We start from the raw sequence: 23,877 nt of genomic DNA, 5'->3' as shown, positions 1-23,877 counted from the left end.
AGAATGTAACACACTGGTCTGACCGCTCTAAATGGAAGTGCCTTGAAACTGATGGTTTTATGTTCTCTGACAGTTAATTCTCTGATAGGAATACAATCTTTTTTACAAGGACAATATGAAATTTGTGCATGATAAGATATACTGTTATTTATACAGCAAATGTAATGAGTAAATTTCACATCGACTGATTTTATTTGTTTATTTGTGAAACATAAATCACATAACAACAAGCAGCAAGTTAATACAAAAGTAGATCACTTTTTTAAGAACACTATTTTACAGCATCTTTTTGTTTTGACACAAATAGACAGACATACACACAAACACACGCACACATGTGCACACGCACACTCTCAAACATACAGTTATGATCTTAAAGCAGCTCTTGCTTTGTCCAAGATGTCCTTTCTTATCCTCGGGTAGTTCGGATGTGCATCCAAAACCTGAATAAAGGAGACAAACATTGAGGTTTCTCATAATCATTTTTGCTTCATTTAAATAAATTCATAATTCTCAGTAGTAAATGACTCACTTTGTGACAAACGTCTATCGCATCCACATGTCTCTTAGCCTTCAGATAGTTGAACGCAAGTTTATACCCTGTAACAAAAATAATGAGATATGAGTAAAGGCCAAGGCAATCTAACATCAACGTCAGGAACATGATAGTTTAAGACATACCAATGGTGGGGTTGGTCTGATTGCCGTATTTCCAAGCCATTTCATAATTCATCGCTGCATCCCTGAATGACTGCTCCTTCTCCATGATGTAGCCCATGTATTCATATGCTTTACAGCATGACTGGAAAAAAGACAATTGTCACAGTTGAGATGTGATGTTGTGACAGCACTACTCAGTGGGCTGGTTTCCCAGACAGGGATTAGGCGTAGTCATGGATTATAATTCCCTTTTAATGGAAAATCTCCAGCCGGATGCTGTGTATTCCAGGACTAGGCCTAATCCCTGTCTGGGAAATCAGCCTCTAATCACACAGTCAAATAACTGCTCCTTATATTGTCTTTATCCAAAACCACAAAAACTGTAGCTTAGGTCAAACCAAAGAATTTACCATTGCAGCACATTTAAATTAAGATTACAGACTAACAGAGATAACAATATGATTCGTTTTTACATTGAACAGAACACAATGCAAAGCTTTGCTGTGTTTTATACTGGTAGCAGTGGATATAATTTGTTCCATGCTTCTTGGTGACCGTTTATACAGCTCTTTAGTTTTTGAATCAGTTTCTCTGACTTTGCTATTTATAGGTATATGTTTGAGTAAAATAAACATTGTTGTTTTATTCTATAAACTACTGACAACATTTCTCCCAAATTCCAAATAAAAATATTGTCCTTTACAGCCTTTATTTGCAGAAAATGAGAAATTGCTAAAAAAAAAAAAAGATGCAGAGCTTTCAGACCACAAATAATACAAAGAAAACAAGTTCTTATTCATAAAGTTTTAAGAGTTCAGAAATCAATATTTGGTGGAATAACCCTGTTTTTTAATCACAGTTTTCATGCATCTTGGCATGTTCTCCTCCACAAGTCTTACACACTGCTTTTGGATAATTGTATGCCACTCCTGGTGCATGTTCCTCTTGATTATATTCCAGAGGTTTTTAATTTGGTGAATTCAAAGAAACCCATCATTTTTTAGTGTTTTTTTTTTTCCAGAGCTGTGTAGCTGATATTTTTAGCCAGTATTAGTTTGGGCGTATTTTCAATTTTCTAATTTTAAGTCGTAAAGAGTAGTCAAATCGAAAGTAATAAGATTTACATATATTTTTATCTAAATCCAACTTTAGTTTAAATATTATTATAAATATTTGTAGTATTTGTTGACAAAGAATATGTATTATATGATAAACCATATTGTCTAGTTGTCTCTTAACAGGATTTTGTGTCTCAAGTAAATCTTACACAAAGTAACTGTCTTAAAAACCTCTTTCTCTATTTTCTTCTATGCTAACCTTATTGTGGCGCAGGCAGCGCTTCAGAAGCTCTCCTGCCATGTCGTATTTCCCAGACTGGATGTAGATGTCTGCCAGGAGCAGCCAGCTTTTCTCAAACTCGTCAGCATCAATGATGTTCCAGTTCATCTTGGCAATGCGTTTGAGTTGGTTCCTGGCTCGTGGAGTCTGTTTCAGGATCATGTAAGCTGTGGCCATAGCCAGCAGCGCAGGAACGTAATCTTTCTGTAGTATAAAAGAGTGTGGAAGAAATCAGAGTTTAGAAAGACATGCTGTACTATATGGTTCATACCATAAGTGTTATAATACAGCTTTATTTTTAACCTTGAAACATCTATAAATGTATTCATTTTAGAGATGAATTTCGTAGCTTAGCTAATGACTTATTTTGCTAAAAATGGGAAAAGGTACAAACATATACATATTTAAATATATCCTGAAACAAGCATTTGTTTCTCATTCAAAGTTCTATGTTACAAAAAAATGCAATGTTACAAAATTGCAAAGGTCAAAAAGTAATACATTTCTGAAAGTGTCTGACTGTTATATTGCTAAACTTTTAGACTGCTTTAATAAAACTTGCATTCAGAAGCAAGAGAGCTTAAGCTAAAGTAAACAAACTACAATTTTGGAGCTAAGATTTAGTTGTGTGTGCACTAAAGGTTTTGTGTACAAAGGTGTGTGCCCATGGGTGTGTGGCCGGATAAATTGTGTGCACAATACAAACTCTCAAACAAGCCATTCACACACCTCAGTGTTTGCGATCTCGGTGAACACTCCTAGGGCTTTCTCCACGTTGGCCTTCTGCTTGGTGGCCAGGTAACAATAGTGCTCAAGAATACGTAACTGCACGTGGCCCTGAGGGGTCTGTGGCTTCAGCTCCTTCAGCAGCTTCTCCGCTGTTCTCACAGCCAGTTGCTCAGACTCCTGCTTTTCCGTGGAGTTCCTGAATATATAAAACATTATAAAACAAGCTTAGCTTCTTAAACTCAACCATCCTTTTGAAGATTTAGACTTCAGTTCCTTACTTTAATATGAATCTTAGGGTTGTTACTGTATTTTTCGCAGACTATCAATAAATGTCTATTTTCATACACAAGCCGGATTATAAGGTGCATTATGCACCACCAGTAAGGAACAGGGAAGACGCCATGTTTTCCTTTTAATTCAGCAGTTATCGTCGCTGAGTGGCAAGACCTACAAAGTTAAGCTAAGTTAAGAAAACAAAACTGTCAAGTTTTTAAGTCAAGCGCTACACAGATTTCTCTCCTGTTTATGAGTAAAGTGCTTCTGTTTATTTACAGTAAAACTAGATTCACACATTTCCACTAAGGCTGGGTGCAGCAGCATTAGTAATAGCAACTAACCGCTACAGCTACCTGCGGTTACCGGCTAATGCCACCCCGACAGCGGTACACTGAGGAACCCTAGGTATTCCAGTAAGCCAGGGTGATATTCGCTAGCAGTTCGGTTCATCCCACATAGCTTGTTTTAACAGAGTAAACACTCAAGCTGCAGTCCGATATCCTCGCCTCTGAATGGCAAAAGTGCTAGCACTTAGCACGGTTAGTGGCTAATGCTAAGGCTGCTCCAGCAGTGCTAGCCACAATTAGCAGCAGGCTACAGGCTGATAATACTCGCCTCTAAATGGGGAAAGAGCTAGAACTTAGTGCAGTTAGCAGCTAATTTTAATACTGCTCCAGTCTCAGTGCTGAAGAATTAAACTGAAACTTGTATAATGCTACATTTCAGCAGAGCGGCTTACCTGCTCCTTACAACCTGACTGGTAAAATTCATACATAAGGCGCACTGGTGATTTTTGGGATAGTTAAAGGATTTTAAGTGTGCCTTATAATATGAAAAATAAGGTTACTGAACCTACACCTACAGTTTAAAGGTTTTATGTTTTTAATGTTAACATACATTATACAAATTTCAATTAAAAAACATTCATTTGTGGCTATAGTGTTTATATTTATGTAAACTGTTTATGAACCTAATATAAATTGTATTATGCAAAAGTCATGTGGCATCTCACCCTATGTCTCCATCCAGGTTCTCGAATACCTCGCCTCCCATAGTCTCATTGTCTGGGTTCAGGCAAATCTCGATCATGTTGTACACTGCATTCTGTCCCCAGTCATTGTCCTTGCGGGCTTTATTGAAGTGGCGCAAGCCATCATTGGGCTCCCCAGTGTACCTGACGTATACAAAAATTAACCATCATCATTTCTTCTCTAGTGATTCCTAAAGGCAATAATGTGAGACATAGATACACAGCGATAATCCTAATATAATCTCTGGTAATTTAAAATCACTCGTGGAAACTGTATGGTTTGTTCCCAGATAAGAAGGGAGTTTTCGTTATTATATTGAAAACATTACACATTATCATGAAAATCTTCATAGGTCACTTAGGAACTATTGTGGTATACGGTTCGGTACAAAATCAATCACTGAAATGAGTTACCTGGGGGCTAATTAAAATATGGGCCAGATATGATGAAGTATGAAGCCAAATATAGTAAACTTGCCACGTAAAACGTCTCAAATAGCAGTAGCATATCGAGCATTTATATTAATGCTCCAGAGTGACACATTAAAAAAACCTAAAAAAGCAAATAAAATGGCTGGTTTTTACTAAGCTGTCATTCATCACTGGATTTATTTCCAGAACACAGAATACTAGAAAAAAGGAAATATTCTTCCATCTGCTAAAGAAAAAAAATCTAATTGGGGCTTTCCCCCAATTAAAAATACTCCTACACAGAAATATGGGTGTGGTATATGGTTGGAATAAGAAAACAGGCCACATAACACAATGGCAGACTTTACACATCACAAGTGAAGTGCGGTTTGAGCAGCTTTCACCCTCTCAGATGTGTGGTGTCCTATTTTATACTAAGACAGATTTCTAAGCATGTGAAACTGAAGATAAAAAACTGTTAAAAAATGATGGCCTAACAACATAAAAAGAGTATGTCCAAAGATTTCTAACAAACCCTGCAACTCATTAAAATCTATTTTGTTTTCTTACCACAGGTAAAGGCCTTTGCAGTAGTTGTATCCAGGCTCAAACTTTGCCCTGGGTGAGTGTTTTTCAGCCATCTCCAGAAACCTAGGAACCTCCTCCAGCTTGCCTGCTCTGCGCAGCAAGTCAATCAGTCTGGACAGAGTTGGGTAGTTGTCTGAGATGGAGGAAACGTGGGAAAGACATTAACACAAACCCACAGCAGGCCTTCACAGAGCTCTGTATTTAAGCCGAACGCTCAAGTTTCTTTCACTGCTCCCTCATTAGCATGGCTCTGATGAGGCGCTGGGAGGAGGTGATGAAAGGTTAGTAGATGGCTTTTGGAAAGAAAAGGTAAAGACTGTCACACCTGGTTTCCTCTCCAGCAGCTGCTGGAAGTGGAAGACTGCCTGCTCATAGTCTTGTTTTCTGAACATCAGATCAGCCATCATCTATGGGCACAAAGCAGAGACCCACATATACTGATTTTAAAGTAAACATTGAAGAAAAGTTTAACATGAAAGGTGCTGTACAGAGACTGACCAATGTTGCAGCTTCGTTAACTTGGTCATTCTTCAGAATAACACTGCACTGCTGCTGACAGGCCTCTACATCATCCAGAGTTAGGTACAGCTGGGCTAACTCCAGCATCACCTGGTTTAAAAGAAAGACATAAGAGATTCATTTCACAAAGACATAATTTCACCTTATTCGATACATTTTAAAATGACATTTCCATTCAATTATAATAGAGAATTTGTATGCAGTTGACATAAATATTTTGTTATTTAGTACATGCGAGTTTAACTAATTATTCAAAATTCACAGGTGAAAGAGGAATAGGTTCAGGGTTCCACAAAATGAGCATCAGCAGGATCAGACCCACAAAGAGAACTAAAAGGTTGTTGTGGAGCTCCTGAGATGCAGCTGCAGAGAGACAAGCACACTGCACACACTGATCCAGCCGTACTGACCTTGCTGTCACTCTCGCAGTACACAAGCGCTTCTTTGTAGAACTTGACAGCTCTCTCATAGCCGCGCTGGTTACTGCAGTGTTTGGCGATTTCGGCACAGATCTCGGCAGCGAGCTGCTTCTGCATGGGCACAGCATCAGGCTGTTCCAGCTGAACACGCTTTAGCACCTTTGCCTGGACATCCCTCGCCTGAGCAAACACACAAGGTTAAAGATTAAAATTATTAATTTTTCTCTTTTTAAACTTTCAGAGGGTTGTGGGTTGCACAGACTAATTAAGACTCATACTGGGCTTAATTAATGCTAACAAACAATAGAATTGAAAATCCACATCTTTTATTAGAATTATGAAGTAGTAAAGGAGTTGTCTAAAAATACAGCTAATAATGAAATTTAGTGAAATAAAGAATGAAAGGAAAAATGGCAAACCATAAACCATAGGAAGAAATGAGAGAAAATACAATATTTGTATTCAATTAAAGTTATTGTAAATAAACCATGATATATTGAAGGGGTAACCATTTAATTACAACGATCACTGGTTATCTTTAAAAACCCACTAAACCCTAAACCATTTTTTTTTCATTTATAATGTACAATTTACAAGTGTGTTCCTTTGAAGTAATAAAACATACCAGTCCTGCTTAATTTTTTTTATAAACATTTTCTAACCTTTAAAAAACACTTTTATTGTGGTAATGTCTGCCTCTGCAGCGCCCTCTCAGGTTCAACTATGCTATAGCCGTGGATGATGTGTCCGTGTACTCAGATGAGTTTATCATTAACACAACCCCCCTGCTGACGTCCAACTGTCTGGGTCTTACTGCTATTAGAGAAACACTGCTACTGTTGCAGCTCAACCAATCAGCTCTGTCTCCAGCCTCACCCCTAAACCAATACATCACCCAGTGCCCCTCCCAAACTACCTCTCCAAAAAGCTCATATTATCAAGAGACTTACTCGGTGTAAGGAAAGCAAAGCCTCATCATTTTTATTGACTTTGCTCTGAATCTTGGCCAGCAGTACAAGGTAACGGCAGTCTTCAGTTAGCAATGGCAGTTCATTCACTAAGATGCAGCAAAAAAACACAAAAAGAACATTAATGTCTGACTGAACCGGTTAATTCTTGACTATATTATAAATGCATCAAACTTAAGTTTTATTATTTAGTAACTACAGTGAATTATTTAGTCACTACTATGAAATTAATACTTAATGAGGGCCTTGCAGTGGCCTACTATGCTGTAAAAAAACAACGTAAATTGCTACATGCATGGTTTTTCTGCTTTTGTGAGATAAATGTGTGTTTACATATGAAATCCTCACCAGGGTCATGTGTAAGAGCTTCGTGCAGCACTCTTTCACAGCGCTCATTCTGTTTCAGCTTCATGAGGAGTTCGGCCAGGTCATAGCGCAGGAAGTTCTGCTGACCGCTCTTTAGAGCTGCCTCATAGTAGTTTATTGCCTGATGAACACAAACACTTTTTAGCACAGTCCTACCATCGCAAGATCTAAATTCCTAGCATTAGGTGTGGGTTCTTAATGATGGGTGAGTGTGTCGGTTGGTTTCTGAAAGAGCAATTGCAATTGTGAAGGTGTGTCTGTTTTGCATGTGAGGAAAGAAGAGTCCCTTAATCTGTAGACTTATCTGACTGTGTTTTTAAACATCAAGCTGTCTATGAATCACATTAAAAATAACCCATATTCAGCTCTGGAAGAAATTAAGAAACCACTTCAGTTTCTGAATCAGTTTCTCTGAATTTGCTACTTATAGGTATATGTTTCAGTAAAATGAACATTGTTGTTTTATTCTATAAACTATGGACATATTTCTCCCAAATTCCAAATAAAATATTGTCATTTAGAGAATTTATTTGCAGAAAATGAGAAATGGCTGAAATAACAAAAAAAGATGCAAAGCTTTCAGACCTCAAATAACGCAAAGAAAACAAGTTCATATTCACAAAGTTTTAAGAGTCCAGAAATCAATATTTGGTGGAATAACCCTGGTTTTTAATCACAGTTTTTATACATCTTGGCATGTTCTCCTCCACCAGTCTTACACACAGCTTTTGGAAAACTTAATGCCACTACTGGTGCAAAAATTCAAGCAATTGGTCATCGATCTTCCTTTTGATTATATTCCAGAGGTTTTCAATCTGGTAGAATCAAAGAAACTCAATTTTTAAGTTGTCTCTTATTTTTTTCCAGAGCTGTAGGTCTGCATGTTTTACAACTATGTGAGCAAAGGGCATTTCCAAACGAGAACATCCATTATGAAGGTTAAGCTGTTAGCTGATTCAAGCTGATCCAGTATGTTTATCCTCTCTGATAAGTATAGGCTGTTTTTTTCTTTTTAGAAGCACAAACAAATGACGTAAGATGGGAGGCGCAAAGGGTTACGTTTACTGCTGAAGAACTGCGTGTATACTCTTCAGAAGAGGATGTTTTGTAACAGATTTCTGGGAACATTTTGCTCTTTGTGCTTACCTTAGCATAGTTGTGGGTCTTGGCGAGAGCTTTTCCAATCTTGCTAGCCACAGCACCATCTTTAGGATTTCTCTTCAAAGCTTGTTCATAGACTTCAATGGCCAGCTCAGGCTGTAAGTACATACAATCATACTCAATCATATTCATACACAGTGGTGGAGGTTTTGAGTTGGAGACATTCCTGGCTGAGCTATTCCTCTGAACTAACCCAGCATATGAACACAGTTTATATGGTATAGTGTAAATATTTGTACAAAAGTTAGGGCCAGCATTTCATAACCATATGCTGCCATATGACTCCATATGACTCAATTCAACTATGTAGTTACATCCCTATTTAACATATGACAAAATGAAAGATTATATGCTCTTTGCATTTTTGTAATTATATTTTATTACACTTAAGCTGATTAAATATGAGCGCAATATGTGCTTAGTGCTTATATTTTTTCAGGACTCCAGCCGATGAATTTTGAATAGGTTTAGCACCATTGAGAATGAAAATAATCTAAAATGTAAGCTGATGAAAGCATGAACCAGATTTTACTGGCCTTAAATTTAATTATGTATCAAAGGCAATGCAGTGGAAATAGAGTTTTTGATTGTGAGAGACCTGATATAAAGTTCAATGGAGACACTGGAGAGTTTAAAGACACACCACTAAATTTTTTTGTAAGCAATTAATATTAATTGAGTATTCATTAATTAAATAAAATGTTTTTTTATCTGTAAAATGTGGGGTTCCTCCATGATTGTAAGCCATGGATACATGCTGGTAATAAAATTTACCATGCACCATCTCAGCAGGAAAAAAGAAAGAGCTCACAATTTACTTAAACTAAAAAAGCAAACCCAGTACAGTGTGAAGAGTTGAAACTAGCGATGTAGGAATAAGTATACATGTGTCAAAGTATTGCAATATTTAGTTTTTCAATACTGCATTGAATATTTTAAATATTAGTTTACATGCAAAGATTAGTGAAAGGTATTGGATCCTTTATTATCGTGTTTAAACCCCGACCACTAGATAGAAGTGCTCTCTAGTATTTTATAGATTCCACTATTATTATTGCATAAAAAGCTAAATTTTACACAGATTTGCAAAATATGATGAAACAATTGCAATATTTATTGCCTTGCTTACAGTATTGCAATATACTGTTATATAATCATAACCCCTCTAACTTGATATGTATTGTATCTCCAAGTACTTGCCATTACACAACCCTAGTGGAAACCAGATTTTAAATCTTGATGACATCAAAAGTCGCAAAATCGCATAAAAGTTATTATTAGAGTCAAAATACTGATGAACGAAAAGGCAGAGAGGAAGAAGGCCATTGTTATACAAGTTAGAAGTTAGGCACTAGAGCTGCACAATATATATCGTGATATTAAACAATGCAGGGCCCACCGCACGCTGTCTCACGTCCGGTCCGAGAGTCAGCGCCGAGCACTCAAAACCGAGGAAAAGAGCAAAACAACAGTAAACGGCCCTTTAATCAGGCATTTAAATGGCTTTTTAAAAGGTAAATAAAAGGCGTAATTTCAGCTGTAACTGGAAATATTTGTGCAAAATTGTGCAAAACTAAGGTGCACAGCTTTCGACACGTGCGTTTACAAGCATGTGCCAAACCATGTGGATGGACGTCATGCAGTTACCTCGTGTTTACTGCTGTGTGAAGCCAGATGTACCCTATCCCTTACAAACTACAAGACGCACCGTATTATATGGCGCAATGTCAAGGATCGTCTATTTTTTATCATTTTTTTAATTAAAGGATTTTAAGTGCATGGTACATTATTCAAATCAAAAGATATTTAGAGATGGAGGAAGTCACTGCACTTTTACCAAACACTACAGAAAAAGCAGAGCTTGGCATTGTAAACGCCACGGCCCAATGAATTGTGTTAAATCTGACTCAGATCATGAACTTTCACATATAAATGTACCATGTTAAGAAACTTGTTAATGAAAGAGCAAATAAGGTGAGAGGTTCTGTAAAAGGGCGGACTGTGTTAGATCAAGCAAGACCAGGTGGAGGGTTAAATGCTGAAGCAAGTCAGGGTCAATAGGGGTGAGTAACCTAATACCAACCTCTTGGATGTTCATGTAGGCATCTCCTAACAGGAGGAATGTATGTGAGCTGGGCATCTTTTCCACCAAATCCCTGGCAAAAAATAAAGTTACATTTAGTTCTAGAATACAAATGCTTGAACATGTGAATATGTGGGTGACATTTCTTATATCTTTATGTGTGGGTGTGAGAGGTTCTCATATTTGATGCTTGTTTGGATTGTAATAAATTTTAGCCAAGACCTGTCATCACAGAAGCTGAAGATAAGAGAAAGACCTGTAGGCATCAGTGGTGACAAGTAAATGAAGCACTTAATGCATTACATACAGATTCACAACATGAGTGGGCAAGCTCAGCATTCCATCTGACTTTCTGTGAACTGTGAACCTCCTTCATCATAAATGAGTACCAACAGACTTGTTAAAATGTTACAGGGGGCTGAGTTGAAATGTAGAACACTTTAATTTACTGAATATTAGAAAAAAAAAGAATAAGCCTAGCTACAGACTATTTTTTTCTTAATAATGGAAAATCTCCACTTTAAAGGCAGTGTGGTCCAGGACTACTGTTTGATCATGGTTTGTAAAACCACCCATAAATGTACTAAACTCTTAACTCTAAATGCTGCATTGATGGCTACATTAAAATAATCTAAAATACCCTACAATTCATAGGTTTTGTCATTAATTACTATTGTGATCAAGCACAGATTGCATGGAGAAATGCACCAGACTCTCTCCTTGTCCTCCTCCTGTTACTCTGTTGGAGTAATCTGTGAATTTCACAACAGGTTGAATTGTGAAGTCTCATATTGGCAGCTGTTAGGGTTATTTGATGCATCACTTTATTAATAGAACATTTAGTGTCACGAGCACTCAGTGCCCAATGTATTTTATTAGGTTTGTCTTTCTCTTAAACACAACAGCATCTAGACCACTATGAACTGTTAAATTAAAAACTTACTCAATTAACTAGAACTTGCACACAAAACGCCTAAATAATTAAATAAATTAAATTAAATAATAAAAAAAAAAACATGCCGATAATAAAGCATACACATTTTATAACACGTTATGCCAATGTGTGTATCATTAGTGTTGATCAGGATGATATCATGTGTACCTTAGCTAGTTTTCCTCTTACCTGTAGCAGCTAACATACAGACGTTTCTCCCTCCGGTGGTTCAGGTAGATGCCCGCCATTTTCTCTTTGGCCTGCACATAGTAGGGCTGGTCCTGTGTGATGTTCCTCAGCATGCTCAGTGCAAGCTCTGTGTCTTCACGCAACAGTGCGAGGTCAGCGTTAGCGATGGTGACCCGCAGCTCCTCGGGAGTGCCCGTAAACTCGTTTATAGCATCCTGCATCACCTTAGCTGCCTCATGCTGCAGCACAGAGAAGCACAGACTTTTTTTTACATGAAACAGACAAAAATACTAAATATGTATCACAATAAGTTTTACTGACATTTTGGAAAATAAAGATGTATATTATATTTGAAGCCAGAATTGCAGAAGGCCTCAAAATGCTCTATATTGCTGCACACAAAGGTTGAGGGGAAATTCATTTATTTCATTAACCTCATATTTCAGTGTAAACGTCAAACATTTTTTTTGGCAAATGTTACCTGCTCTCCATTGAGCCAAAGCGCCTCGGCCAGCTCTAGATACACAGAAACACAATCTGCTGCACTGAGCTCCACTCTCCTGGCTTTGCTTTTGGCTGCAGATCCAGCTCTCTTCACACCTGGCAGACTCATGGCCAACTGCAGCGTCTGAATGGCCTCCTGCAGTTCGCCCATCTTCCTCTGAGCCTGGGCTTTAATCAGGTGATAGAGGGGATGTTCTCTCACCTGACAAACATGAAGAAAAGAGACAAAAGACAGAGGGAGTTCTTTAAATAGGAACTGAGCTGTCAGATCTAATATTCATACAATACAAAACATTAAAAAATGTAATACAGCTCCTTGAGTACATTTATGAATGAGAAGTCTATGAAGAAAATCGATATTGTAAAGTGTTCCTTTTCCAAATGTAGTTAATCAACCAGGGCATGGTGTCTGAATAGATTTTCTTTTAGGTTGCCTTTTAAAAATGTATACAAATACTACAAATTCAGTGTGTTTTACAATATGCTAAACTGGCATGTCTTGCTCATGGGCTCCCCCTACTGTTCCAAAGTGTTATTGGTGCTAAAAGGTGTGATGTGCACATGCCTTTCTGGACAAGCTAAGAGAGACACAACTAAACGATTAACTAAATACAAAACTTAATACAGTAACTACAATCAAAAAGTATTTACATGATTTTATAAGGTTTAATGCTATTCTCATTACCACTGTCCTACTCAAATCACCAAAGTTACATAGCACAACATTCTGAGCCTTGAGTAATAATGATAGATAAACCATAAAGCCAACAATCTGTCACAATATGGAGAAAGTGTTTATTTAGGTACGCAGTTTAAACAGTGCTGACTGCTATACATGAGCTTCTGTTATTGTTAACTAATGTGTGAGCAATTGTGTTAATTTGAAAATAGATTTTTTTGGTTCACAGCAAAATAATATATGCTACTAACTGTAGTGTAACAAAATTTACTCTGTAGATTTCTCACTTCAAAGTTATGGCTGAGGCAGAGCTCCAGAGACTGGGAGGAGAGTTTGAAATGGCCCTGCAGGAGATGGATCTGGGCCATGAGCAGGTGAGCGTCAGCAAAGGAAGGCTTCTGATCCAAACAGTGCTGCAGACTGCTCTGAGCTGCCTCTGTGTCACCTAAAGGACCAGACATGAACAGGGTCAATAAGTGACGCTGACAAGATCGACAGCAGCTTCAGAGAGCGCTTCTGTTGGTTTTGAAAGCATCCTGGCTATCTGAAACATTTACCTGACAGGAACCTGACTTTCGCCATTAGAAACACAGCATGGAGGAGTCCGGGAACAATCTTAACCACTGTGTCCAGCACAGAGGCACAGTGCTGCAGCTGAGGTGCAGGAGCCTGGCCTTGGGCTGGAGGCTGAGGGTTGAAGAAAAAGATAAAGATAGTCACGACTACGCAGAAAAATAAACACAAAAATGAGAGTAAGATTTGTTCAAGGACAGATTAAAGAAGTGGTCCTCTCAAAACATTGTTGATAATCGAAGGCTTTTAGAATATTTGTTTATTTAGGCAAGAGGCTATAATATTAGAAGCCTGGCATTTTGTGTTCCAGACACTTCTATACCTATATGATGTTATGAATAGGACTGTAACAATACTTCTTTAATTTTATATTGTTTACTATAAGCCTCTCTCTTCAATGTACTAGAATAGTAAATAATACATGCAACAGACTGGGTAAAGAAACTGCATACAGTGTAATAACAAGCACACATTTAAGCAAAGCACCAAAAGCTGCTTGACTACTTGTGGAGAATTATCATGTGCAGAATCTTCAGAATATGCAAGTGAGTGAGCGAACCAGGTACATGAAGGTACATGCTTTACATGTAAAAAGTAAACAAGCAAGCCCATAATGAGGGCAGGTCACCTTAAAAGGAAGCTTTTTATTTAAGTACAGAGCAGATTTTCAGCCAAATCTTAAATATTATTAACATTTCTTTAATTTACTGAGACAACACTATGAAATGAAATTATGGATTTTTTAATTTATTCATTCCAGCTCCAGTGCAAACATAAAATCAAATACTCATCAAATACTCTGACTGTATCTGAGATTAGAGGAAAATTGTCAAGTAGGTTTTTTGGTTAACCAGCTGTTTTTATAAGCTCAACAGGAACCTAAAAGATGCTTGTGGTGAAATAAGGTATCTTTCTGTTTAGTAAACACTGGAGGAATGTGATTGTGGAAGTGTGTTGACCACATGATCATCACACCAACTGCTAGGAACTTATTAAAGATGTTTTCAAAAATGTGAACAGCCTAAGAATTGCTTAAACCCTCTGCTGCAGATCTATCCACTTTCATATTAAATCCAATAGAGCTTCTGTAATATATAAGATGAGGGCAGCCTCCAGAATTGTAGGTTACAGATGCAGAAGCTCAAAGCTGCTCTTAAGAGTCTTATCTTTCAAGGAAAGTACAAGGCTGTCATACTCGTCAGGATTGGTCATATCCATCAAGCAATAACACGGTCAGTGAGGGTGTATAATGAAACAGCGGTTGCTGTAAATGCATATACTTTGCAAGTACAAAGACCTTGGCAGGGCAGAGTGCCAGATACTCCTTTGCAATCTCCAGGAGGAAGTCAGGGTTGAGTTTCTCATAGTATTCTACACTCAGCGGGAGACCCTGAAGAGTGGAGAAGTGTGTGTCCACGGTGTCGTTCAACAGATTGGTTACTTCATCCTGAGCTTTCCGTTTTTTAATGGCCAACACTGCCCGCAAATACAACAGCTCCTACAACACAAATATACACATACAATTAGAAATACAAATGGTAGACATATTTTTTAGGCACAATACTATCTTACGGTATGCTTGAATATTTCAGTATCTTAATCTATACAGTATGTTCTGTCATTATGTCTACCTACCACAGATTAAACTTGAGTAGTTTTTAAACACAAACAAACATTGCAAATCATACAAAGTGACTGCACTGAATCATGGCCTCTTGTTTATCTAGTCACTGAACATTTTCTGAACATTTTCACTGAACACATTTTAACCAATTAATTTCCATGATTTTTTTCATGACTTTTCCATGCCTTCAAGGCAAATTTTCATGACCATACGATTTAAAAGAAAAACAGTGCAGACATGGAAACTTAAACCAAAAATCTAAACTAAAACTATAATCGAAATTGATTATAGTAGGCCAAAATGAATCTGAAACTCAATTTTAATAATAAAATCTGTCTCAGATCCTGAGAGCCCCATTGTGTAGGGCTAAATTACTGAATTCACTCTGATCTGACGTATTTTTAAGCTAAAAATAGATTTTGTCCAGCGAAAAACAGAAACACAAAGATTTGTAGACCAAAGTTCCATGACTTTTTCAAAACTTTGAGTATTTTTATTTTTCCAAAACTTATCCAGGCCTGGAAATTGCTATTTTTGTTAATTCCCTGACTTTTCCAGGCTTTTAATGACCATACGAACCCTGTTACACCGTGTTCTTAGTTCTGCAGTCCGGCTGAGTACATACTCTGTCTGACTGATGTCACTAAGATGAGCCTCACATGGGCAGGCAGCAGACGTTACGCACTGTGGATGACTCCATCTAAATAAAACACCAGTGGCTGCGTCAGAGTCACTGCTGTCTCTGTATGATTTGCAGAGGACTGCCTGTGCAATTAACTAAATAAGCCACTGCACTTGTATGTCTCAGCATTATCCAACCTTTAGAACAAGATAAAGGCAGCAGAATGATTAACATATTCATAAACTCCAAGAAAAAGAAAAAGAAAAACCTTTTATAACCTTTTTATAAGCTACAGACATTCATTAATGCATTAAGAACCTGCTTTATGTCTTAGAGGGGGAAAAAGAAGTTTGTGGGTTAATGTAGCTGACATAACCCAATTATTTAAAATATTGCTTTTGTAATGTATTTATGTACATTTTTCTAAAAGAATATAAAACAAAAGATAATCTAAAACCGTTGTTTGCTGTCTCACCGCTGATTTGCCAATAGACTGCTGTATTTCAGTGAGGAACTCGAGCTGATGTTCTGCATCTTCCAGATGTCCCTCACTCAGCTGGCAACGAATAATACCTGCAAAAGAGAAAGTTATTTCCAACTGAGAAAGAACCAATAAACACTGGACACTGTAAGAAACATGATCTGCTGATACAAAGCCAATAAGTCCCAGAAAAGACAGCAAATGATTATACATCTTCTTGGTTTAAGCTAAATACAGTTTTCAAACCAAGCCGAATCACAGATCTGTAATTTGAACGCATTTAGACCAACCTGCTGTTAGTGCACAACTCTAAATTGTCTTTAGAGCTTGGCAGCTCCCAAATGATTTCTGTGAAAGAAACCAGGGACAAGTAGAGAAACTAGGAACACTGGGCTCAATAGGAAATCTTAGTTTTTTTCATGTGGAACATCTGAAGTTTCTGTCATAAAGACACCACACAATTGTGAAGATATCATGTGTTACGGATTGTTCTGCATCTATCTAATATGTTAGTGACACGCAAACATACAATTTAGACACATTATTGACACTTTTGTGTTTTTTTATGGCATGTGGATCAGTGTTACCTCTTATAGGATATAGATGTGTTTGTTGTTGCTCATTTGAAGCAAGGTAAGGAAGGTAAGCAAGACAGCAGTCCCAAATTCTTAAAAAATACAAATGATTCCTGCATAGAAAACCAGGAATTGATAGATCAAATTGCCCAGTGTTTGAGTCCAAGTCTTTATCTTACAGTCAACTTAATGTTCTCTTCTGATGATAAGACTCAGACTCCAACTATAACAACTTTATGTTAGTCATTTGTAATTTTTGAAGGAAGCTCTTTTTTATGGGCTATAAAATATTTTGGCTACGTTCACATTACCAGGTTGAAGTGACTGAAATCTGATTTTTTTGCTCAATGTGGCTCATATCTGAATTTTTCATGTCTGTGTGAACGTGCCAAATCCAATTTTTTTGTATTAAATTTGAGTCACTTTCATATATGGTCCTAAATCAGATACGTATCCGATATGCGACACGAATGTGAACGGTCAAATCGGAATTCATGCGTCTTTTTGCTTTTACACATGCGCTACGTGCTTCTCTCTTGTATCCACACATCTCTTGGTGCAGCTGTGCAGCTAAAACAGCAAAAGCAAACCGCCTTTTTTCACCTTCTCGACCTGAGCATGTACTTCAGACAAGCTGTTTGCTCTCCACTCCAGCAAAAGACGTATTCAAGTATCAATGTGCGCATGTGAGGCGTTTCAGGTGACTTACATTTGTAAATGTGTAACGTCAAGATAGCCAAATCCGATGTGAATGTAGCCTTTGATCACTCTGCCATTCCAGCATGTTGCTAAACACACAGTGACTGCCCCTTTTTTGGAGTCATAATACTGTAATTAATTATTTTTACCTGTCAGGGCAGAGACGCTGCTCTCATCCAGACTCATTGCTGTTTGGTACCACTTTATGGCTTCTTTGGTTTTTCCCTGCAATACCAGCTGGTAGCCCAGTTCAGTGGCCAAGTCTGCATCACCTGATGCCTGAGAGAACGCCCGCTCCACCATTGTATGGGTATGCTGCAACACTTTTTCTGCCCTACCACACTAGAGACAGGGCATCAGTTATAAACACACAGTCAATCACTATAATTGGACCACATCTGATATTTTTAAATTTTTGCCTGGTTAAAAGGTTCTTAAATCTTGTGCAGACAGTTCAACATAAGCCCTTTTAAACCTTTAAACATTACTTTTTTCAGTACTTTCTGGAAGCAGTTTAGCTGAGTTGTAAATTTATTGGTGTTTAACATTTGTTTAACCTTTAAAAAATCCAAGTTTTAGGCTCTGGATCTAGGAAAGCACATTGAAAAGCCTAAAGTATTATATAAATGGTTTATAGATGGTCATGCATTCTTTTTAATCACCTAGATTCTTAATTTAATTGTTAAAACCCTGACAATGCATTTTAAATTAGTTAAACAGATATTTGGTATGTAGTGCAACCAACAAATAAAAGAAATATAAATGTATGTGAATCTTACCACTCGTGTAAAAGCTAAAGAAGTTCTATAGAGTAGCTCAGAGTTGTTGGGCTCTTGGATGTCAATGTTGCTGATGAGGTTCACAAGCTGCTTCACAGACTAAAAAAAACACAGTTCACTTAAAGTAAGTAAATTGGTTAAATTAAATAAAGAATGAACTGACAATTTAGTATAATTTTAGCTCATTCTGCCCATTTGGCATTGACATTAGGAATAAGAGACAGACCTCCCCGATATCTCCCTCTCTGCAGAGTGAGTGTAGTGTAAGCATTCTGAGAGCCTCCAGATTGTCTTTGTCTCGCTGAAGAAGCCTGAAGTGAAAAACACAGTGCAGCCTAAATGAAAAACAGAACTTAAAACACACACAGCATACTTGCCATAGAGAACTGTTTATATGTAAAATGTAAGAAATGAAAATATTAACTCAAACACTACAGAAAGTCTCCAAACAGAGTTGGAATTTATGTAGTAATTATTTAAAACAACACTTTTTGGTCTTTTCATGTATATCTTAATGTGCATGCTTATGACAAAGTTTACTGATACTGTTTTTGGGAAGGTGGTGCATGTTATTTTAATGCTTGGGAGAACTTTTGAATTACTATGATGAGAGTATAAAACATTATACATTTGGCTTACAGAAAGAGTGAGAGTGAAAGAAAGAAAGAGAGAGAGAGAGAGAAAGAGAGAGAGAGAGAGAGAGAGAGAGAGAGAGAGAGAGAGAGAGAGAAAGATGGGGACTTAATTAATTTTGCCCAGCAGTGGCACTACCAAATCCTAAACCAGTTCTCTTTCTCCTCTCACACACCCCCTGCAGCAGTGCACCCTGGGATATATGTGGCTTTAGCTCTCAGTCTCAAAGCCCCTTTTGATTCTGCTTGCCTCTGGCCCTCGTCCAATAAGCAGAGGAGAAGAGAACAATGCAGCAGTCTTTGGGAACGGATCTGGGGCATCACATTTGATTTTCATTTACGCTTGAACACAGACGGACTCACAGGGTCTTGCTTGGCCTGGCCTATTGACTTTGCTGTGTTTTTTTGTTTGTCTGCTAAGAAAACTGCCTCTTTGAATAAAAACGAACAAAACAGTTCAAATCTTTTCATGTAAAAGTCAGATGACTGAAAACAGACATTCTACCTCTGAGCTGCATCCACTGTCTGCTCCCAGTCCTGTAGGCTCAGCAGAAGCTTCATCTTCTTCACCAGAGCAGGCATGAAGGATGGGTATCTCACAATGACTTGGTTAACTGTTTCTAAAGCACCAGAATAATTCTGTCGGAACTCATAATACTGTACCTAAAAGAAATAAGGGTTATGATTAATCTATTGAAAAACTAGCAATTTTCAAATATTCTCCAAGGGAAAGTTATGTCATTGAAGAGTCATATTTGTCAATAGACCACCATTACAGTAGCAGAGTATTTTCGTTTCATATGAAGTGTTAATAGCAAATACCTTTCCCATTAAGGCAAAAATGTTGATTTGCTCTTTCAGAGACTCCTCAAAGTATTTTCCAGACTTCTTGGCATAAGCATCTTTACCAGAAGTCAGATCAATCCAACCTTTCAGTATAATCCCCTGAAAGACAAAACACAACACTAAAGTTAACAAAATCAAAATAATAATAATCTAAAGAATCAAAAATGTATTTTGTATTACAGCCTACATTTTAGCACGACATATATGTAATGTTTGAAATGCTCTATGAACAGCCAAAGTGGGATTTAAACCTAAAAAATAAGTAAAAGTTAAATTTTAGTAAGCTCACTACAGAACTCTGGTTCTGTCATTATCACTATGTAAGCTGAGTCTCCTTATACTTAACTTAGCAGCAAGCTGATTTTACAGGTGTTATGCTGATTTTTACCACCCTGCCAGAATCCGACTCTCGTAAAGTACGTTTGTCATTGAGAAGAATACGTACAACAGATTACACATCAATTTAATTCCTATATATGAAAAAAAATTGCAGTCAGCATTTTTTTAAAATTGGTTTAAAAGTCCAAATAACCTTAAAAAAACAAAACAAAACAAAAAACAGTACTAAATTTAGTTTATTTGGTCTGGAACATGGATTGGTGCACCTGTCACACCTGCTATTTTGGTTGGACCAAAAAGAAAAGTTTCAATATAAAGCTATACAACAGTCAATTTGATATTCTTGAATGGCATAAGAATTATTAAAAGAATACAATAAAGACCTTGGCACATTTAGATTTGGATTGAAATCATCTTACATATTAGAGAGAGTATCTAATACAATTGTCAGGGAGACATTTTTTATGTTAAGTTTACCTCTGTGGAACCACTAGAGATTTTGATCATCCTGTCCACGTATTCTCTGGCTTTGTCATTGCGTCCAAGGAGCCACAGAAACATTCCAGCATGGTACAGAGCCTTTGGACTGGCACTTTTACGATCCTCCTTAACCTTGGCATCAAGCTCCTGGATTGTATCTTTATCTGAATTTCAGAAATGTCCAGATTACACAGAAGCCAACATTGCCACTTATTCATTGTTCTAAAAAATACATACAGACAGAACGAAGCTGAAATGAACTGAATTTTACTATACCTGGGTGAGGTCTTTTCTTCTGGGCATAAACCAGAGCCATCAGTGCACACAAAGACACATCTCGCTTATCCTTCACCTGTTCCAGCTCCTGAATGGCCTCTTGCACACGATCTACAGAACAAAAGCATTAAATATTCTCCCACACAGAAAACTTGTTTTTAAGTAATTTAAACTGTAATATAATGACTAAAAATACTGCTAGCCATGAACTACTGTTTCTTTTTTAAGAACAATTTATTGACAATATGTTTTAAAGATAATAATCATTATAGTCGTGATACAACAGTCATAAAACAGCATTGTCCCTGTAGGTAAGGAGTTTGTTCATAGTGTTCAAAAATCATTATATGTACTTTTCACAAATAGACAGTTAGTTGCAATACCCGTCACTTGCTGGGTGTTTCGAGTATTAATACTAGCCTTGACACTATACTTACAATAATGTGTCAGGTTCCTTTAGCACAATGCATTAGTATTTACATGCAAAGGTTGTATGGGCTTATTCTCTTTAATAACGCTATCTTAAATATGATTAGATATTGGATGCTGTGATTTAATCCTGATTTTTAGCACTACAGCCGACTAATGCTATGAACTAATACAAATGTATAATTTAAATTGTCATAGTCACTTATACAGAGGCCCTAAAGTCACAAGTTCCCTCAATTTAATAGATCTTTCCTCAGTTAACAAAAAAAAAACTTTTCCTCATAAACTGTACCTTTAGAGTATCTAAAGCATCACTTCTAAACTGAAGGAAATATTAAATTGAGGGAGCGATTTATGTTTCCAAAGATAAACTTCTGAACTTAATATCTTAGGGCCTCATAAACTCAAAAAATTATTTTCTTAGGACATTGAATATCATGTTATGGCCTCAATAAATAAATTTAATTGTATATATATATATATATATATATATATATATATATATATTTATATATATATATATATATATATATATATATATATATATATATATATATATATATATTTATATATATGTCTTCTTTGTTTGGATTAATGGATAATGGAATTATTTTAGAACTTTGTAAAGCTGTCAGAAGCACTTATAACCAAAATGTTACTTAAAGATAAGGCTTAAACAATATTTTGACAATGTTGTGGAGATATGTAGTGTTTTCCCAAAATTGAGGCAACGTTATTAGAAAGAAAACACATTTGGTGGCCCATTACATTTGTGTCACAATTACGTTTTGCTATATGTTTGCCGGGATGTAGCTAATATAACTTTTCAGCAGTTCATGCTTGCTGAGCTTAATCATTAAAAAAATAAAAGTAACATTTCTCTGTGAGTGTACCTTGCATGAGAAGCCCATAGGCATGGAAGAATATGAAGACTGGATCATTGGTGAATCTTCGTTGGGCTTCACTTGAAACATTCAGGACATGAGTGGAATACTTCTCTCGGCAGTAATATATAATCAAGGCCTGGAAATGACAGACATTAAGAGGGCATAGTTACAGTAAGCTAGCTAACTGTTAACTTAAAAACACACAAGTGAGAAGTAATTAAAATAGCTAGACTAATTGTGTGTTTTTTTTTAGTTAGTTAGATGTTATTTGATACAGGAACAGGACACAGGCCAGAACGCAAATTGACATGGAGTCATTTGCAAATTTGCAAAGGTCAGGGTTCATACAATTTTTAAACAATAATTTTCCATGCCTTCAAGGCCAATTTTTAATGACCACTTGATCTTTAAAACACCAGTGCAGACATAGGTAAACAATAGTCTACTATAATCAAAATTGATAATAGGTTTAAAATTAATTAGACAAAAAAAAAAAACAATTCTTTAAGCAACGCTGACATAGAATCTTCAATAATAAAATGTATCTCAAATCCTGAGAGATTTATTGTGTAGTGCTGAATTACTTAACTAAGTGATCTGATGTATTTGTTAGCTTAAAATAGCTTCTCTGTCAATAAATGAAAAAAATTGTAGACCAGATTTTCATGACTTTTCCAAGATTTTTGTGTATTTTTATTTTTCAAAAATTTATCCAGAATTTTTTATTTATTTTTTTTCATGATTTTCCAGGTTTTTCATGACCGTATGAAACCTGAAAGGTGTCAAAAGTATTCACACTCATTACTCAGGTAGAAGTAACGTTATAGATACTAGGGTTTAGTGTCAACTTAAGCTTTTTGCTCAAGTAAAAGTGTAAAAGTACTTTCAAAACTACTTAAAGCATAAAAGCAAAAGTACTGTAAGGGGAAAATGTCATTAAGGACAAAAGCTTAGGCCTATAGTGCTCTACCCCTTCCCCATGACTATAATGTTATATTAAAATGTTAATGTTGGTAAATTTGGGATACACTAGGCTTCCTGTTTCAGCTGTATATGTGCCCAATGAAAATGTATGCATTTTAGTACAATGCAAATATATTCATTAAGCCTAGTTGGGACTTTTCTCTCGATTTCTCTTGAGTTTCAGCACGGAAAATCTTCATTCTAGGCTACATACGTCTGCTACGTTCTTGCTGGAGTGTGAAGTGCAATGTGCAATGTGATGGATAAACCGGGACAGGTTAGATAGGTTAGCTAGTTAGCTTAACTAGCTAATTAGCACAAGCTGTTATGTGCAAGCTAAAGTAAATAACTAACCTCAGCATGTTAAACTAATGTTACTGGCGGCATAACCGTCATTTAAACCGATAAAATAAGAGCAAAAGAAGTGGAAGAAACTGTCTGTCTGTCTGTCTGTTTTACACACACCTTTCCTCAGTAAACACTTCTTGACTGGTGATAAATAAACACTACAGATAAAATGTTACCTCTCCATCACCTGCAAACCCGTCCGTTAGCGCGCTAATGCTAAGCTAAACATCTACACCGTTACTCTGACTGGCTGCTGTACACACACTCACCAGTGTAAGCTCTTCATCCTCAGAGTTACTCATGTCTGCGCACTTTCACACTGAGGACAGATCACGGGCTGACACGGGGTGATTTAATTAAGCACCATAAACTCTGTTTTTACTCATTTCTCGCCATCTTGAACATCCTTCAGAGCAGCGTCCTGGTAACCAAACAACCGCCGCCATCTGTGTCCGGTGTTCTGTCGATTT

The 23,877-nt window shown here is 36.8% G+C and overlaps 1 protein-coding gene across 2 annotated transcripts; it reads right to left on the bottom strand.

Annotated features, from left to right (window-relative positions):
* Positions 1–180: 180 nt before the first annotated feature.
* Positions 181–23,877, bottom strand: ttc21b (tetratricopeptide repeat domain 21B). Of its 2 annotated transcripts, none has more exons than XM_049484902.1 (29): positions 23,677–23,877; positions 22,103–22,232; positions 20,781–20,891; positions 20,502–20,668; positions 19,662–19,784; positions 19,345–19,502; positions 18,434–18,518; positions 18,208–18,306; positions 17,578–17,770; positions 16,149–16,246; positions 14,725–14,925; positions 13,412–13,541; positions 13,142–13,299; positions 12,153–12,377; positions 11,672–11,910; positions 10,549–10,621; positions 8,451–8,561; positions 7,272–7,425; positions 6,921–7,027; positions 5,962–6,150; positions 5,531–5,641; positions 5,358–5,439; positions 5,015–5,165; positions 4,016–4,177; positions 2,728–2,923; positions 1,978–2,202; positions 682–802; positions 533–600; positions 181–443 (listed from the first exon to the last, which is right to left on the bottom strand). In XM_049484902.1, the coding sequence occupies exons 1-29, from the start codon at positions 23,707–23,709 to the stop codon at positions 366–368; spliced, it is 3,978 nt and encodes a 1,325-aa protein (XP_049340859.1). In that variant the 5' UTR covers positions 23,710–23,877; the 3' UTR covers positions 181–365. The 2 variants fall into 2 exon arrangements, with proteins under 2 accessions (XP_049340859.1, XP_049340860.1); XM_049484903.1 differs by having other exon boundaries at positions 7,287–7,425; positions 23,677–23,876.

Source organism: Astyanax mexicanus, chromosome 11 (assembly GCF_023375975.1).
Source record: "Astyanax mexicanus isolate ESR-SI-001 chromosome 11, AstMex3_surface, whole genome shotgun sequence".
NCBI lineage: Eukaryota > Metazoa > Chordata > Actinopteri > Characiformes > Acestrorhamphidae > Astyanax > Astyanax mexicanus.
The sequence above is the reverse complement of the archived record's forward strand: the minus strand, read 5'-3'. Positions and strand labels throughout refer to the sequence as shown.

Bases quoted from the DNA above. Each gene is read 5' to 3' on its own strand.
- ttc21b (XM_049484902.1), bottom strand. From the start codon at position 23,709: ATGAGTAACTCTGAGGATGAAGAGCTTACACTG. The intron at 5,440-5,530 runs GTCAGTCTCTGT...TTGTGCCCATAG, and splicing joins TTAACGAAGCTGCAACATTG to ATGATGGCTGATCTGATGTT. The intron at 2,203-2,727 runs GTGTGTGAATGG...TTTATACTACAG, and splicing joins CCGAGATCGCAAACACTGAG to AAAGATTACGTTCCTGCGCT.